At 33.4% G+C, this 16,642-nt stretch overlaps 1 protein-coding gene across 4 annotated transcripts in view; it reads right to left on the bottom strand.

The window, feature by feature from the left end:
- XIRP2 (xin actin binding repeat containing 2) overlaps positions 1-16,642 on the bottom strand; it is a 406,258-nt gene that overhangs the window by 55,583 nt on the left and 334,033 nt on the right. For all 4 annotated transcript variants that reach the window (XM_074215791.1, XM_074215789.1, XM_074215788.1 and 1 more), the window contains one exon: positions 11,249-11,380. In XM_074215791.1, the coding sequence (XP_074071892.1) occupies positions 11,249-11,380 (132 nt within the window). The remainder of the gene's footprint in view (positions 1-11,248; positions 11,381-16,642) is intronic.

Raw genomic sequence — 16,642 nt, forward strand, 5'->3', positions numbered from 1 at the left:
AATTTGGAATGAATGAAGGAAATGAAATGGATTTACAATGTTGTAATTTCTATCTCTTCTTTAAGTTCATTCAATAGGGGATTGGGTCCAAATGCAACCTTTTGCAAGAACTTTTCCCAGTCCTTCTTTCTCCAAGTACCTTCTCTCTAATATTATTTGATATATATCTTGCTTGGACAGAGTTGTTTGATTTTCCTCTCCTCCTCTAGAGTGAATTCTCTGAAAGCTGGGTTTGATTATTTTCAGGACAAGGGGAGGGAGCACGGTGTCTTGTATGTGTTATTACTACTGAGTTCTTTTTCAAGCAAGTCCAACTCTTTGTGATTCCATTTGGGAATATACTGGAGTGGTTTACCCTTTCCCTCTCCACTGATACATAATATGTGATTAATAAATGGTCATTGAGGCAACTAGGTAGTGCAGTGGATAGGGCAACAGTCCTGGAATCAGGAGGATGTGAGTTCAAATTTGGACTCGGACACTTAATAATTACCTGTCCCATTGCCTTAAACAAATAAAAATTATATAAAAAATGACCATTGACTTGATTTGACAAGGATGGAGACTTCATAAATATTAATGGTAAAATATTAATTATAAAAATCTTTTTATACATTTTCCAAAATAATATTCATTAGGAGATTGGTTTATAATTTTCTTTGTCTGTTTTGGTTCTTCCTGGTTTAAGTATCAGCACCATGTTGGTGTCATAAAAAGAGTTTGACAGAACTCCTCCTTTTCCTATTTTTTTCAAATAGTTTATGTAGAATAGGAATTAATTGTTCCTTAAATGTTTGGTAGAATTCACTTGTAAATACCTCTGGACCTGGAAACTTTTTCATAGTGAGTTAATTGATGGTTTCTTCAATTTCTTTTTCAGAAATGGGGTTAAGTATTTTATTTCTTCTTCTGTTAATCTGGATTGTTTGTATTTTTGTAAATATTTATACATTTCACTCAGATTATTCACTTTATTGGGATACAGTTCAGCAAAATACCCCCAAATTATCTCATTAATTTTCTCCTCATTGGTGGTTATTTCGCCTTTTTCATTTTTGATACTGGTAATTTGGCTATCTTCTTTCTTTTTTAATCAGATTAACCAAAAAATTGACTATTTTATTGGCTTTTTCATAAAACCAACTCTTAGTTTTATTTAATGATCAATGGTTTTCTTGCTTTCAATTTTAATAATCTCTTCCTTGATTTTCAGAATTTCCAATTTGGTATTTAATTGGGGATCTTTAATATGTTTTTTTCTAGTTTTTTTTTTTTAGTTGCATACCCAACTCGTTGATCTACTTTTTCCTCTATTTTATTCATAGGCATTTAGAGAGATAAAATTTCCCCTCAAAACTGCCTTGACTGCATCCTATATATTTTGGCATGATGTCTCATCAGTATTATTTTCTTGGATATATAATTACTGATTATTTCTATTCTTTGCTGTTTGATACACCCATTCTTTAAGATAGAGTGATTTAATTTCCAATTAGGTTTTAGTTTATCTTTCTATAACCCTTTATTACATATAATTTTATTACATGTAATGGTCTAAGAAGAATGTATTTGTTATTTCTGCCTTTCTGCATTTGATTATAAGGTTTTTGGTGCACTAGTACATTATCAGTTTTAGTATAGGTGCCATGTACTGCCTAGAAAAAGGCATATTCTTTTCTATCCCCATTAAGTTTTCTCCAGAAGTCTATTATATCTAAGTTTTATAAGATTTCATTCATCTTCTTAACTTCCTTCTTTATTTTCTGGTTAGCTATATCTAGTTCTGAGAAAGGGAGATTGAGGTCCCCCATTAGTAATATTTTTCTTTCTATGTCTCTGTGTAATTCATTCAGCTTTTCCTCCAGGAATTTGGATGTTATTCATCTAGGTGCATACATGTTTAGTAATTATAAAGCTTCATTAACAATGCTGCCTTTTAAGAAATTTAAGTAGTTTCCATTAATTGAGATTGCTTTTTGCTTTTACTTTATCTGAGATCAGTATTCTTATCCCTGATTTTTTTTACTTAAATGAAGCATAATATATTTTGCTCCAACCTTTAACTTTTCCCTGTGTGTATCTCTCTGTTTCAAATATATTTCTTATAAACAACACATTATAGGTTTTTAATCCATTCTGCTATTAGCTTCTATTTTTTGGGACAGTTCATTCCATTCACATTTGCATTTAAGATTACTAATTCTATATTTCCCTCCATGCTATCTTTCTCCATTTATATTTTTTCTCTTTCCTTTCCTCTAATTCCTCCTCACCAAAATTTTACTCCCTTTTCCCTTTGACATTTCTTTAAAAATTTGACTTTCAGTTTATTTCATCTTCACCTTCCCTTTTATCAGTCCCTTATTGCCTTACTTTTCCTTTTCCCATCTCACCTTTCCCAGTAGATTAGGACAGATTTTTATTTTTATTTTTTTAGTTTTTGCAAGGCAATGGGGATAAGTGGCTTGCCCAAGGCCACACAGCTAGGTAACTATTAAGTGCCTGAGGCCAGATTTGAACTCAGGTCTCCTGACTCCAGGGCCGGTGCTCTATCCACTGTGCCATCTAGCCACCCTAGGGTGGATTTTTAAACCCAAGTGGGAATGTATCTTATTCCCTCTCTGTGCCAAATTTATTAAATAGAATTTATTCAACATTTACATGCTCCCTTCTTTCCCTCTAAAATTATAAATCTTTGTGCTTCTTCACCTGGTGTTATTTATTGTTCTAGTTCTATTAATCAGGGTATCATCAATATCAGTTTGATTATTTCATTCCTTGATAAGCCCATATTGTTATCAAAGCATCATCACGGATTGATTGCTTGATTGCTTTATAAGTGGCATTGTCTAAAATTATATCCAATTATATTTATAATTATTTTTTACCTTATCCCCATTTTCAAGTACCCTCCAAGGACAAACAATTTTCCTCATGAGTCAAACTATCATCCAAAGTCAATTAAATTTTTGAACTATATTCTTTATTTGGCCTATTTTCTCTCACACTTTACCCCTCTCCTCCATCTACTCATCCAGGGAACATAGCTCCTTGTTAAGTAAATCAAGGGTTAACTCAAACCCTGATCTAATTAACTAAAAGATTCTTAAAGATCTCTATATACTGGGAGACTCTGGCAGTCTCATCTGAGAACTTTACAATGATTGTAAGTTATGTGAGCTTGATTTAGGATTGCCCAGTTTATGATGTCTCATTAGACAGAGTGCTAAGCTTCTTCAGTACAGAAGAACTAAAGTGGGTGAAAGGATAATGGGACACTTAAATTTAAAGTTAACACACCTGCTTTTCATCAGGGCTTTTTGTCTCAAACATAGTAATGTCATCAAGAACATGGAGAGAGAACATCCAATTATCCATATCTTTTAAGTCCAATCTCTGTAATTATATTTGACCCTTAAATTATCCTGAGTGAAGTAAAGTTCACAAGAATTAGAAGTATTATAAATTCCCTTTGAAGTTTGTATATAATTTGATGGTCTTGATCACTATTTGTTTTGTTTTGTTTCATTTCTTCCTTTGTATTTTTATTTACCATTTTTATGTAACTCTTGAGTTGTATATATGGTGATTGAATTCTCTGTTCAGTTCTTTGAAACTGTGTCAGGAAATTCTGGAAGTCTTCCATTTCATTGAACATCCATCTTTTTCCCTGATGATATATGTTGAATTTTGCAAGATAGTACATTCTGGATTGTTCTTTGCTTTCTGATATATGATATTCCAGATCTTCCTGTCCTTGAATGTTGAGGCTTATAGGTCCTGTGTGAGTCTGATTGTGTTCCCCTTGTTTTTGAATTGTTTTCTTTTTGCTTCTTTCAATATTCTCTCCCTTATTTGAGAGTTCTGGAATCTGGCTAAAATAGCCCCTGGAGTTTTTATCCTGGGGTCTCTTTCTGAAGGGGTTCTGTGTATTCTTTCAATGGTTATATTGTTTTCTTATTATAGCAGATTTGGACAGCTTTTTTTTGGACATCCTGTCTGATGTTTTACAAATTCTTTTTTTGATATAGGATTTCTAGGACTCCCAGGATGCATAGACTGTCTCTCCTGGATCTACTTTCTAGGTCATTTGATTTCCCTAAAGGATACTTCACATTTTCTCCATTTTTTTTTCAGCTTTTAAAATTTTATTTGATGGAATCTTGTAGTCTTGTAGATTCATTGGTTTCTATTTGTTCAGTTCTAATTTGGGGGGTTTTATTTTCTTCAATTACCTTTTGTATTTCCTTTTTTTAAAGTATTGAATTCTCTCGTCAATTTTTAATAATTTTCATAATTTTCCTCGATAACTCTTTTTTCCATTTTTCTTTTTCCTTTTTTCTTTGGTTTTTAAATTCTTTTTTAAGCTCTTCAATGAACTTTTGTATTTGAGTCCAATTCATAGACTGTTTTGCTCCTTGCCCTATGAGTGATTTTTCACTGATTTCTTCTTCAGACAGCATTGTTATCATCTTTTCCTGTAAAGTAGTTTTCCATAGTGAGCACTCTTTTAGCTTTGTTGCTCATCTTTGTTGTTTCAACTCTCCTTCTGGGATATAGAGTATATAGATCCTAGGTTGTTTTTTTTTTTTTTGCTGGGATTGAATTCTGATCCTTGGCTTGTCATTGGCCAAGATGTTGTCTCTGCCTTTGCAAAGGTTCATTTCCTCCTTTATATCCAAGTTCTGACATAGCAGTGGTTTGTTTCTGATCCAGTCCTGCCTTTTAACCCAGTGTTCCAAGGGTTCAGATTTTGTCTGGGGTTGGGACCCTCCCTTCTGGCTTGCTATCTAGCTACCAGGACCTCTGCTGTTGTCAAGCTGTTGGGACCTGGTTTGCACTGTGGTTACAAACCTCATGCTGGCTTTCCCACTCTCTCACCTCCTGGACTTTACTTCCCCTTTTCCCCCAAAGAGACAGAATATCCTCTACAAGGTATACAGGTAAAAACTTCTTTGATTTTTCTCTTTTTCTTGGTGATATCTGTACCTTGAATGTCAGACTAGAGACTTCATTAACTTTGGTAGTGAAGAGCTCCTGGAGCATATTGGCTTCATATTGCCATCTTGGCTAAGCCCCAGAAGCTCTTCAGTGTTTTCTTGAGAACCTTATCCAGAATCTTGCACAGAGAAGACATTTAACATATGTCTATCAAATATAACTGAATTGGGAATGAATCACAAACTGCCACAATATAACAAATTCTATTTTTAGTATCATTCAGGAATGAGATATTGTGGTTAATGGAGATTTCTAGTCCACTAAATGCCTTTTATTGATTTCATTGTAAGGGATCATCACCTTTAAGTTCCTTGCTCTTTGAGATTTTGGTCTGCCTTGATGAAAAGTAAATCTTTTCATGTGATTTGTAAAAATTTTTGAGAGGCAATGGAGTTAACAGACTTGTCTAAGATCATACAGCTGTTAAATATCAAGTACATGAGGTTGGACATGAACTTAGTTCCTCCTACCTCCAGGGTTGATGCTCTATCTACTTTGCCATCTAACATCCCCTTATCATGCCCTTTTTAACCTAAATGTACCTAAGAGTTTTGACTGACAATTTGAAGAGAAAGGATAGTTGGACTTTGGAAAAGAGAAGTAAAAGAATATTCTGACTATTGCTAAATGATGAAAACTTGCTCATTGTTAAGGAGAATTAAATGTCTTTAACTGCTATCTCTGAATTGTAGACTATAAACTCCTTGAAGGAAATATTTGTGCCATAATTATTTTGTCATAGTAACTGGACAAATGCCTAATGTCCATCTTGGTGTGTAATAAATGTTGATTACATTAAGTTTCTATGTTTGCCCCTTTAAAAAAAATCACTTCAGAACCTTTGACCTTTGACAAATCAATCAGAAGATTTCCAGCAAAGAAGGAATTCTCCTTTTCTGAAAGGAATGTGATGATGTTTGTCCTTTGGTTTCAGAGGCCATGACATCAGGGAGGCAAGGATAGGACAAGCACATGAATTGGATTTGAGTAAGGGGAGACTGGGCTAAGTCATCAGCCTCACTTTCTCCTACAGATGCATCTGGATCCAGTGACCAGATATGAATCAGTATGGCTGGAGATCCCCTTAATGTGAGGAAATTAAAGCAAAATGACTTAGCCAAGGTCATATAGCTAGCAAGTATCAGTTGTCTGAGTTGACTGGACTCAGGAGGATCTGAGTTCAAATTTGACCTCAGACAATTGATACTTACTAGCTATATGATTCTGTGCAAGTTACTGTAAGCCCATTACCTTATAAAAACCAAAGGGAGGAAAAAAAAGAAAGAGTTCCTGATTTTTGATGGCAAAATCTCATTGAAATATTTTGCGAATTTTGCTATAGACATTGCAAAAGAAGAGTATATATGTTCATCATACCAATTTAAGGAAACAGTGGGCTCTCTTCTCCCCCACCTCCTATCAATACCCTTAAATTGCCAAAGAAATCATGCTAAGAAAATACTTTCCTTGGACCTGAAAAGAAATCAGTCCCTCAATAATATTTCTCATGCATTTAAATGATTAAATTTCTCACATATTAAAATAGTAAAATTAATATATTAATCATGGCAAACATAAGAGAAAAGATCATCTTTTCTTTTATGCTTGTCATGATTTATATATTAATTTTACTGTTTTCTTGCATAGTATTGCCAGATCAAAAAAAATCTGAATAAAACAGTTCTCAGATCCAAATGCCATAATATCTACTTTCTCCTCTCTTCAAATACACCCCCCTTTACTCATAATAGCATTCTAAAGCTCACTAAAACACTGTCAAATTGCCTCTTCTACATATTCTTTCATTCATGCATTCCAGGAGATCCTTGTTTACCTTCTGACATTTCTGAGAGCTAGATTTTAGAAAACTTCCCCTGAAATATGACCTTCAAATATATCTTTGAAAACTAAACTAAAATGATTAACATTCTAGAACAGCAAAAGTGAAGTTCCTTTAACATGTATGACCACCTTTAACTCATCTTTCTGTACCAAAAGTATTCTAAAGTAGCATAGGATCATTGCTAATGATCACATGATTTGGGGAAGAGGGGCAAACAAGGTGGTGGCATCACCTAATGTGTAGGTTTTTCCCCCTTTTAATGTGTCAGTTTATTGCTAAATTATTTCATATGATAAAAAAATAAATACGGTACCTAAGATACTATGCTATTTATGTTCTTAAGGAGGAAGATTTATTTTAAATTAAAATATAAATCTAATATGTAGTATACATTAAAAAAGTCTCTGTCCAATTCTATGTTAAGGAAATCTTAGTAATGTATAGTTGAGTTGACTAAAGATCATCTACAGTTTGATAGATTATGGGGGTTGGGGAACCTGGGGAGAAGTACAGTGAAAGGGAACTCATTCAATTTTTCTTAAAGTTAAATTCAAAGTGCTCACATGCCATGTGGTGAAGGCAGAAGGACAATTAGAAGATTTAAATATATTGTTTGTCAAAAAATATTTATGGGTTACCTTTAAAGAGGCTGCAATACACATGTCATATTATACCTGTCACAAACTGTCAAAATTATTTTATATTCACCTAAAATCCTCTGGGTATTGTATCGAAATCACATAATCTTACTAAGTACTAATGTTTATGTTAGGATTTCTGCAACAGCAGATGCAAGTGTAAAAACACATATTGTCCAGCAGCTCCATATAGGCTGCACATCAGAAATGGAAACAGTGAGCAAAGGTCAACCTCCTGACATGCAGTCAGGGAAGCAATTTTCATATGAAAGCAAATGCCTAAACAGAGCTTTGTGCCCTGATGCCTGAACAAATTCAACTTTTTTTGAAGTCCCATCTGTTATTTCTTGTTTCACCTCTTTAGGGAAAAAATATCCAAAACATTGCTTTGAGAATGTCAAAGGAAAGCCTTCCTTCTTATTTGCATAAAGGTTGGGAAAAGACAGTAAGGAAGACATTCACTTGAGAAACTGAATGTCATATCCTGAGTGTGAGAATTCACCATGAACCTAAATAAGATCCCAAAAAGTTGAGGGAAAACATCACATGAATGAGTGAAGAGGTGACAACTTTGTCCCAGTAACAGTTTTATTCTAAAATAATTCTTTAGGGTGTATTTCTGTTCTTCTTTGGAACAGTTTTTAGAGTGGAACAAAGAAACATCCCCATACCAATAAGAAACTAAGCAGACAAAATCTTTTCTTTTCCCTCAATTTTGAGCCTGGTTGATCTGAGGGCTTCTAGAAAATTCTCTGAGTGAGCCTTTCAAATGCATTGTTCATTCCAGTCTTTTTGGAATCTATTTATGCTAATGGACAATAAGGATTTGGGTACTATATTTCGAGAGAAGATGAAGAAAGAGCTCATGGAGTTTTATTGATCTTGGCTTGAGATTTCTCTTACAAAGTAGAGGTTTTGATTTAAATTTAATGGATCAAATTATTTAGAACTGTAAACTTGCTTCCTTCAAAGTTTAATTCAGATGCTACTTACTATCTGTGAGATCTTGGCCTAATTATTGAATATCTCAGTTTTCCAGAGATATGATAAAATGAGAGGGTTGAACAAGAATGTCTCTAATGTCCACCCCAGTTCTAAATCTATGAGTCCATATTGAATCTCTCCAATAAAATTCAAGCTCCTTAGGTTTTGGTGTTTGTCTTCAATATTTCCCATCCATGGTTTGTAGAATTGATTTAGATAAATTTACCAAAAAAAAGTCAATTTCTTAAAACTAGCATGTATGTGTGTGGAGATATATATATATATATATATATATATACACATATACATATATATATTATGTAAACATATATATTATATATGTATGTGTACATTCATATAGATATGTATACACACATATACAGAGTATGTATGCATATACAATTGATATTACAAATGATTCAAGAATACTTAGATAAATGGCACAGTATGGAATTACAAAGGCTTAGAATGTGAGGAATAGCTTCCAAAGTGTCAAAACTCAAGCACATTATAATTTTCCTCTGTCATTCAATTTTCCGCATTAGAACTTTTTCAGGCATCTGAAAATTGTTTAACCCATCTGCAAGCTGAAAACATCTTTAAGCTTGGAGGTAGATTAATTTTCTAAACTTGCTTAGACCCATAGCTGATGTCCTAGTCATGTGTTTATAAAATAGTTAGCTAATTACCCTGAAAACATCTGACTTCAGTACATTAGAAAGGAAAGAGGCAGATTGGATTTAATTATTATAACTTATGAAATTATTACTAATTGTGACATTAAATATTGTCAGAAATCCAAAACAAATGCTCTTGCTTTTAATGCTAATTAATCCTGACTTTCCAATTAATATTAATTACTCTATGTCAACAAACTGAATGTTTCTCATATCTGGAATCATAAATTAATTAGATATTAAGGGAATTTCATATATATTGCATATCCAATCAGAAAGAAGCAGATCTGGCAGAGAAATTTTCCTCAAATACTTTAAAGATCAGAAACAATGAATCTGAAATCAGAGCAGAGACAACTTAAACAGAAACAGAATTAACTAACATCCTCTATTGTCAGACAATGCACCTTACCTTTTCTATCACTTTCAAAAATGAACAAAGCAAAACAATTAAAACAAGGCTTTATAGAATAAGAAAATTGGGAAGTTTTGCTTGTTTCTTGTTTTGTATTGTTTTGTTTTGTTTTAAGAGTTGAGTTCAAGTGTCAGTGTCTTTTCTACCTGTGACCTAGGGTTTAAACATACCTACTTCGAATGTTATAGTTACTAAGACTTTGCAGGGAAAAAAAGTATAAAGAAAAAGTCATCAAATTGTAAAGGATAGTCTTTTATTTCTTTTGTACCACTCTATAGATCTCTATATAGTGGACCTCTTAAAATGTTGACTAATAGAATATTAATTTTTAACTGAGTCATCTTATGTTGAGTCACTTTTTCTGACAAGATTCTTTCCAGTTCTAAATTTATAATCTGCTGATTTTTGAATCATTGCAAAATTTAACAGGTATTATAGACAAATGTGAAGCTATTGCCATTACCTTTTGCTCATCAATATTATGGATTCCATTGCAATAAAAAAATAGGGTAAGGAATTTATAAAACAACATCCTCTAATTTAACATTGACTACATGCAAACTTTCCACTATTCTCTTTATCTCCTGTTATTTGAAGCTCATCCTTGTGAATCATTTCAAGATAGAGTACTGGACTAAGCATAACTATTCACCATCTAAGTACTATTTTTCACAGCCACATATAGCATGATGAGTATTACTGCCCAGATCCTCACATAATATGAAAATTATGTTTTTTTCATGATCTACAATTATGAAGTAATGGCATGCAAAACCAGACTCTATATAAAACATTTAGAAATGCATTTTGTAGGGGCAGCTAGGTGGCACAGTGGATAGAGCACTGGCCCTGGAGTCAGGAGTACCTGAGTTCAAATCAAGCCTCAGACACTTAATAGTTACCTAGCTGTGTGGCCTTGGGCAAGCCACTTAACCCCATTGCCTTGCAAAAAAAAACCCCTAAGAAATGCATTCTGTGATTTTTAGTGACTTTATACCATACTTTTTAATCTATTTAAAGAAAATGATGAAATTTAATTAGGAAACTATCAGTGTCCTTAAAGTGAATGGCTCAAAAATCCTTTTAAGTTTGATGGATTTGAAATTGGTACCTGATAATGCCATGATTAATTATAACTCAGAAACTAAACCTCAACTGGGATATTTCCCTCTTTCAATTGTTTTGTGGTACCTGTCCACTAGCAGTTGAAAGTCCTGTTCTATTTGTTGAGAATACATGCTTCATGAGACAAGGAACTGTATCTTACTTAGATCTCCCTCAGGGCTAGCACAGGGTACTGTACACAGGGTTCTGTAGCACAAGTTTCTGACATTAGGTAAACATTTATGAACTGAATAAAATAAATGGCTTCTAATATTATTTCCAGTTTTAAACCTATAAAGGGCTAATGAATGTGTCAGGGTACCAACTGCTATGTCCAGAAAACTTAATCCTGTAGAAAGGTAGTACAATGTATCTATTAAAAAAATAAATTGGTTTTCTGGCATGATTCTAGAAAATAAATTGCAAGTTTTGTTGATGAGCAACTAATGTTAATGAATGAAAGATGGAAGACAGAATAACCTTTAGCAAAATTAATTATTTATTCTCTAAGGATTCTTATTAAAGAAAGTGAATAAGAACATTTTATCCCAAAGTTAGTCAGTTTCAAGATCCAGAGTGGTATTACCTGATCAAATCTTTGCTGGTGCTGGTACTGAGAAAAAGTATTATGTGAAGAGGCAATTTCATCTCTCTCAAATTGTTTCTTCACTCTGGCTAAGCCACCAGGCACTGTTCGAGTTTCAGACTCCTCCATCGTCTAAGGTGACACAGGAAAAAAAAATGAAAGATAAAAAGCTGAAAATCTTGGTTTTGGAAGAAGTTCTCATATTTTTTTCAAGATGATGGTAGAATCCGTTTGGATCTATGATTCCATCAGTGTTGGAAACAGATCAATAGCTCATCTATAATTTGGAGGCAAAGAATGACTGGGGCTTTTGAAAGAGTAAATGATATACCTATAATCACATTGCTAATGTTAGAAGTGAGACTTGAACCCAGGTCTTCATTACTGCAAGACTGGCTATCTATTTCCTAGATGATAGCTGCTTCTCCTTTTTAGTAGGTGATAACCAATTATTGATGAATTGATTGATTGTTTATTAAAACAGTAGGTGATACCAATTATTGATGGATTGTTTATTAAAACAATCTTAAATTGTGCCATTATTTTATAAGCTCTGATCCAAATCACTGATTGAAGTAGTCTTCTTGTTATGTTTTTCTCATTTATCAAGACATTTCATAATTAAAAGGATGTTAAAATATTTAGTTGTATCTCTATTAGATATATTTTAATGTATGAATAAATATTAAGATCTGTTAGAAAACATTCTAACAGTAATACACAAACTATGGGCCTTAGATGATTTAATTATTAAACTAATCCTCAATGAGGTTGCCATCAATATCCTCAGCATCTATATAAAGCAGTATATTATCAAAGTTAATTATCAAAACCTTGCTGAGTCATTATGAGATTATTACCTGATTCATTTAAAAGATTGAAGACATTACTCTTTGGAAGTTCAGAATCTCCTTTACTTTGTAAAAAGGTAAGAAGGCACAAGGGTTAACATGCCCCATGGCTGGCACAACCAAGTTCATGGTCATCTCCTTTTCCCTTGATGATGTTTTATGCACTTTTGGTGAAACAACTGGTGACAGAATTATGGTGACAAGATGTTTACATCTCATGGTGGCACTTTTAAGAGCACTGTAAAAAATATTGGCATACTAGGAAGGCCTTAGGAAGGCTGAAAGAACACAAAATTGAGGTGGTGATTTTGATTTTTGAGATTTACATTTGAGACATTCAAGAGTACAATGTGTTCTCAATCTGAGAAAAACATCATGACTTTAAGGTGCATAAATCCTAAGTGGCTCATACCATATTTTGTAAAGGTCAATGAAGTCTTGAAAATGGTCAAGAAACTTGAAATTTGTGTTGTGTACCAGGACAGTGTGGAAACATCCACATAGGACATGCAACCAGTGTATACAAGCTTCTCCAAATATTAAAGTTTATTAAATCAGTGTATGACAAACACATTCTGATATTCTGGAAAGTAGGGAAAAGAACATTGAAAAGTTGTGAGAACATACATAATATATATAAATCACTGAGTTCACTTGTATTCACAGCCCTCAGGGAGAGAGAATAACTTGATGTGTCTTCAGTGTAAACATTTGATATAGTTCTATATTTTATTTAGCAGATAGCCCACTAAGGAAATTGCCCAGATCCATAATAACTTCACTGATCCTTGTAAATACTTACATAGGACCACAGATGTAGATTTGAGAAGACCATTTCAGGTTATTAGGTGCAATTACAAATGAGGAAAATAAGGTATTTGAGAGGTTAAGTGAACTGCCCAGGGTTACATCACTGGTCAGTGTTTCAAGCAGATATTGAACTCAGTACTTCTTATCTCCAAGTTCAATGCCCTATCCATTGAAACATGCTGCCTTCAAGAACTGAACACTACCAAGAACAGATAGACCACGCCCTCCTAATCTGCTCAGCTTTTCCTTTGCCTTATGTCTGACTTTCTTTCTTGCTGTATGACCTCTTTGCTCCTGAGTATGCATAATTCACTTTAAAATAAACTGGTCATTGGGTCTGGAAATATGTGTTAGGAAAATTCTAAAACTTCTCCCCCTTCCATGGCAGCCAAGTATAATCACTTATTCTTGTCATCTAAGCATTCATTCTGATCCATTTCCCTGATATTAGAATACAAAGCCTTGGAAAAGTGAAGTGTTTAGTCAATCAATTAATATTACTTAGATTTCTTATCCTTAAAAGTAAGTTAACCTGAGACCTGATATTTCTCAGATAATGTGTGTATATATATATATATATATATATATATATATATATATATATGATTTATCTATTTTGAACTGTGTAAAGTCATGGTTTGGGCTGATAGAGGTCAGGTTCCTAATCCTAAATCAAATTCTATCTACTTAATCAGTTTTTGTTTAAAAGAAAGTGTCACTTGCACTAAACATGAACTAAAGCTTGCACTAATATAAACTAAAAAATATAATGAAAAAGTTCAACATCCCATTTTATATATTGGTATAAAATCAAGAAGAAGGAAAAAAATTCAAGCCTTTTGGATCTAAGTGACAATAAACTATCTTTCTTGTTTCTTTATCCCTACCCAACCTGTGTACATTACTCAGTATAGAGACTTTACATGGATCAAATCAACACGAATATTAAAATAAGTCTATTATATGAAGCAACTATAGCGAGTGGTTATAACCATAACAAGAAGTCACATTCAAATTGGTCAGATGAACTCAACTGAAGGATTGAGTATTCTCTCATTGCCAAAACTGACAGGGAATCTGAGATGTATGATAAGCAGGTTATATTTTCAGTAACAAAATGGAATTGAAAAGCAACTACTCATTTCTTTCCAAAAGCATTCTGCTTGGGGAATTAGGGTCCTTACCCTCACCACTCTCCAAAAATACAGAAGGATGAACATCTGAATAACTTTGAAAGACTCCAGAACTCTGATTAGTGTAATGATCATCCATGATTCCAGAACACCATTGACTAATCCCCCACCTCCTGAGAGAGAGAGAGGTGATACACTAATATGCAGAATGAGATACATTTTTTTAAGTAGCTAATATGAAAAGTTATTTTGCTTGATTGCACTTATTTGTTTCAAACTTTCCATTCCCACACATCCAGTTTCTTTGAGAGGAAGAAAGGAAAGAGGGAGAAAAATAAAACACTTGATCATTTTTTAAAAAGAGTATTACAAAAATAAAGGTATAGCGGCTAGACTCATGATTTTATTGATAATGGGAACTTTCAGGATTAGAAACTTCTTTAAGCAATACAGGTTGGCATCTTCTATACAATTCATAATTTTAGAGTTGCTTGGAGAGTTTGGGGAGACTAAATGGCCAGCTAACATGTGGTAGAGGCAAGACTTGAACCTAGGCTTTCCTAGTTTGGCTCTCTAGCTATTATGACACAAAGTATCTGTGTGTCTATATATTTAAACAAATCCCTACATATGTAAAATCATTCGTGTTTGATAATAATGATGCACTTTGCATTTCAAAATGAAGTTCTTGAGTCATCATTAAGGCTTATGGGATCATATATCTTCAGCTGCAAGAGGTCTCAGAGGTTGTCTTGTTTAATACATTCATTGTATGCAATACTGAGGCAAGGCCTAGGATGCTAAGTGACTTGTCCAAGATCATATTGGAATTATGTACCAGAGGTGTAATTTGAACTCAGACCTTCAAGCACATAGCCAGTGCTCTTTCCTATGTACTATGATGTTTAGGGTTTCAGTTTCAGGGGTCAGTAATGATGATAGCTTTGATTTGATACAATTATATTTTAATAGCAAAATAATTATATATCTCTATCTATCTATCTATCTATGCACACAATATGACTGACCACTGGTAAAAGGCTATATAAGACAAAATGACATTGACTGGTCTACATGAGGACTATACCAAGATTTTATTTGGTGTCCTACTCCATCAAGTTAAGACTAATCTATACCATTCTCTTGTGTCTTTGTTTGTGTGTGTGTGTGTGTGTGTGTGTGTGTGTGTGTGTGTGTGTGTGTGTGTGTGTTGTGACTTCAATTTGCTTTCTTTCTATTTAGGAGTGATTTTTAAAATGACAATGTCACTTTGCTAAAAGAATTTCATTTCTTTTCAAATCCCTGAAGGGATCCTAACTAGGGTGTTTCCATTACAATTCTTAAAAATTAAGAGATTATTAACATATTTATGAACATTTGTACTTGATTTATTTCTTCAACCATACATCAGAAGCAAGTAAGCCCTATGAGTGGATTGCTTTGTAGTCTGCGTTGTGATATTCAAAGAAGATAATGTTCAGGAGATGACCCAGCTGATTAATCTCATTCGCTTTCTGCTAATAAATTAACTGTAAACTTTCTATGAGAGTTTGATTTTGAAAAGGCACAAGTCAGACTTTACGTAATAGAAATACTGAAGATAGACCACCACAACAGATTAAAGGAAAGTGGATTAAGAAGCAGAGTGCTAGGAAATATCAGGCTAAGGCCATTTTCACTATTAGTTATGATTTAATACAGACTATATGGAACCACTTACTCAATTTTTTTCCAGAAATGGTTTCTGAATCTGATACATGCCAGAATAGAAAACCTTTTTAGAGGGAAATTAATGTTTATGGTGTTGATCACTCTTTCTCCTGTTGATCACTTTTTGTGTAGGTAGAAAAACTCTGGATTTGTGCAGGTATCAACTAAATTGTGGAATCTGAGGTAAGGTATTTATCAGTTGTTATATTTAAAGATAAGCAAACTTTTTCCCACTATCATTTGTGCTAATTATTTATCTGTGTGTGTGTATATGGGGTCCGGCAGGGGGAAGTAAAGATTCCATGTTTTATTGTCATTGTTTTCTGTCAATTCTCCCCAAAGGAGGATTATCATATCATCATGAATAGAGCTTTGGAAAGAACCTTAAAATAATCTAATCAAACTTCCTGACTTTACAAATGAAGAAACTGATGTCCAGAATCACTTAAACAACTTGTCCCAAATCACATAGAATATCTAAGTTGAAACTTAAAACCTGCTATTCAAACTCTAAATCTGAAAAAATTTTCTACTATACAATACTGATTTTATTCTAGTAGAAAATCTAAGGAAGTGACCAAAATGATGTAGAATTTTAATGACTTTCTTAGGGTAAAACAGGTAATAAGAAGAAGAGTCTAGATTTGAACTTGCATCTTTTGGATTCAAGTTCATCATTCTTTCTAACATAATGCTCTGTATCTTGAGTCTCTTAACATGACTGAAAAATTAATGGTTAGATACTGAATATCTTGGGTCTACGAATCCACAAAATTATCAAGCCTTTTTTTTAAAAAAATGGGACAGACATGCCACATAAATAGTCTCCTTACACAAACTGTGTGACTCCTCCCATTCTTCCATTTTGGATTGAACCAATTGCTTGATGG

The sequence above is a fragment of the Macrotis lagotis genome, chromosome 1 (assembly GCF_037893015.1).
Source record: "Macrotis lagotis isolate mMagLag1 chromosome 1, bilby.v1.9.chrom.fasta, whole genome shotgun sequence".
NCBI classification, from domain to species: Eukaryota; Metazoa; Chordata; class Mammalia; order Peramelemorphia; family Peramelidae; genus Macrotis; species Macrotis lagotis.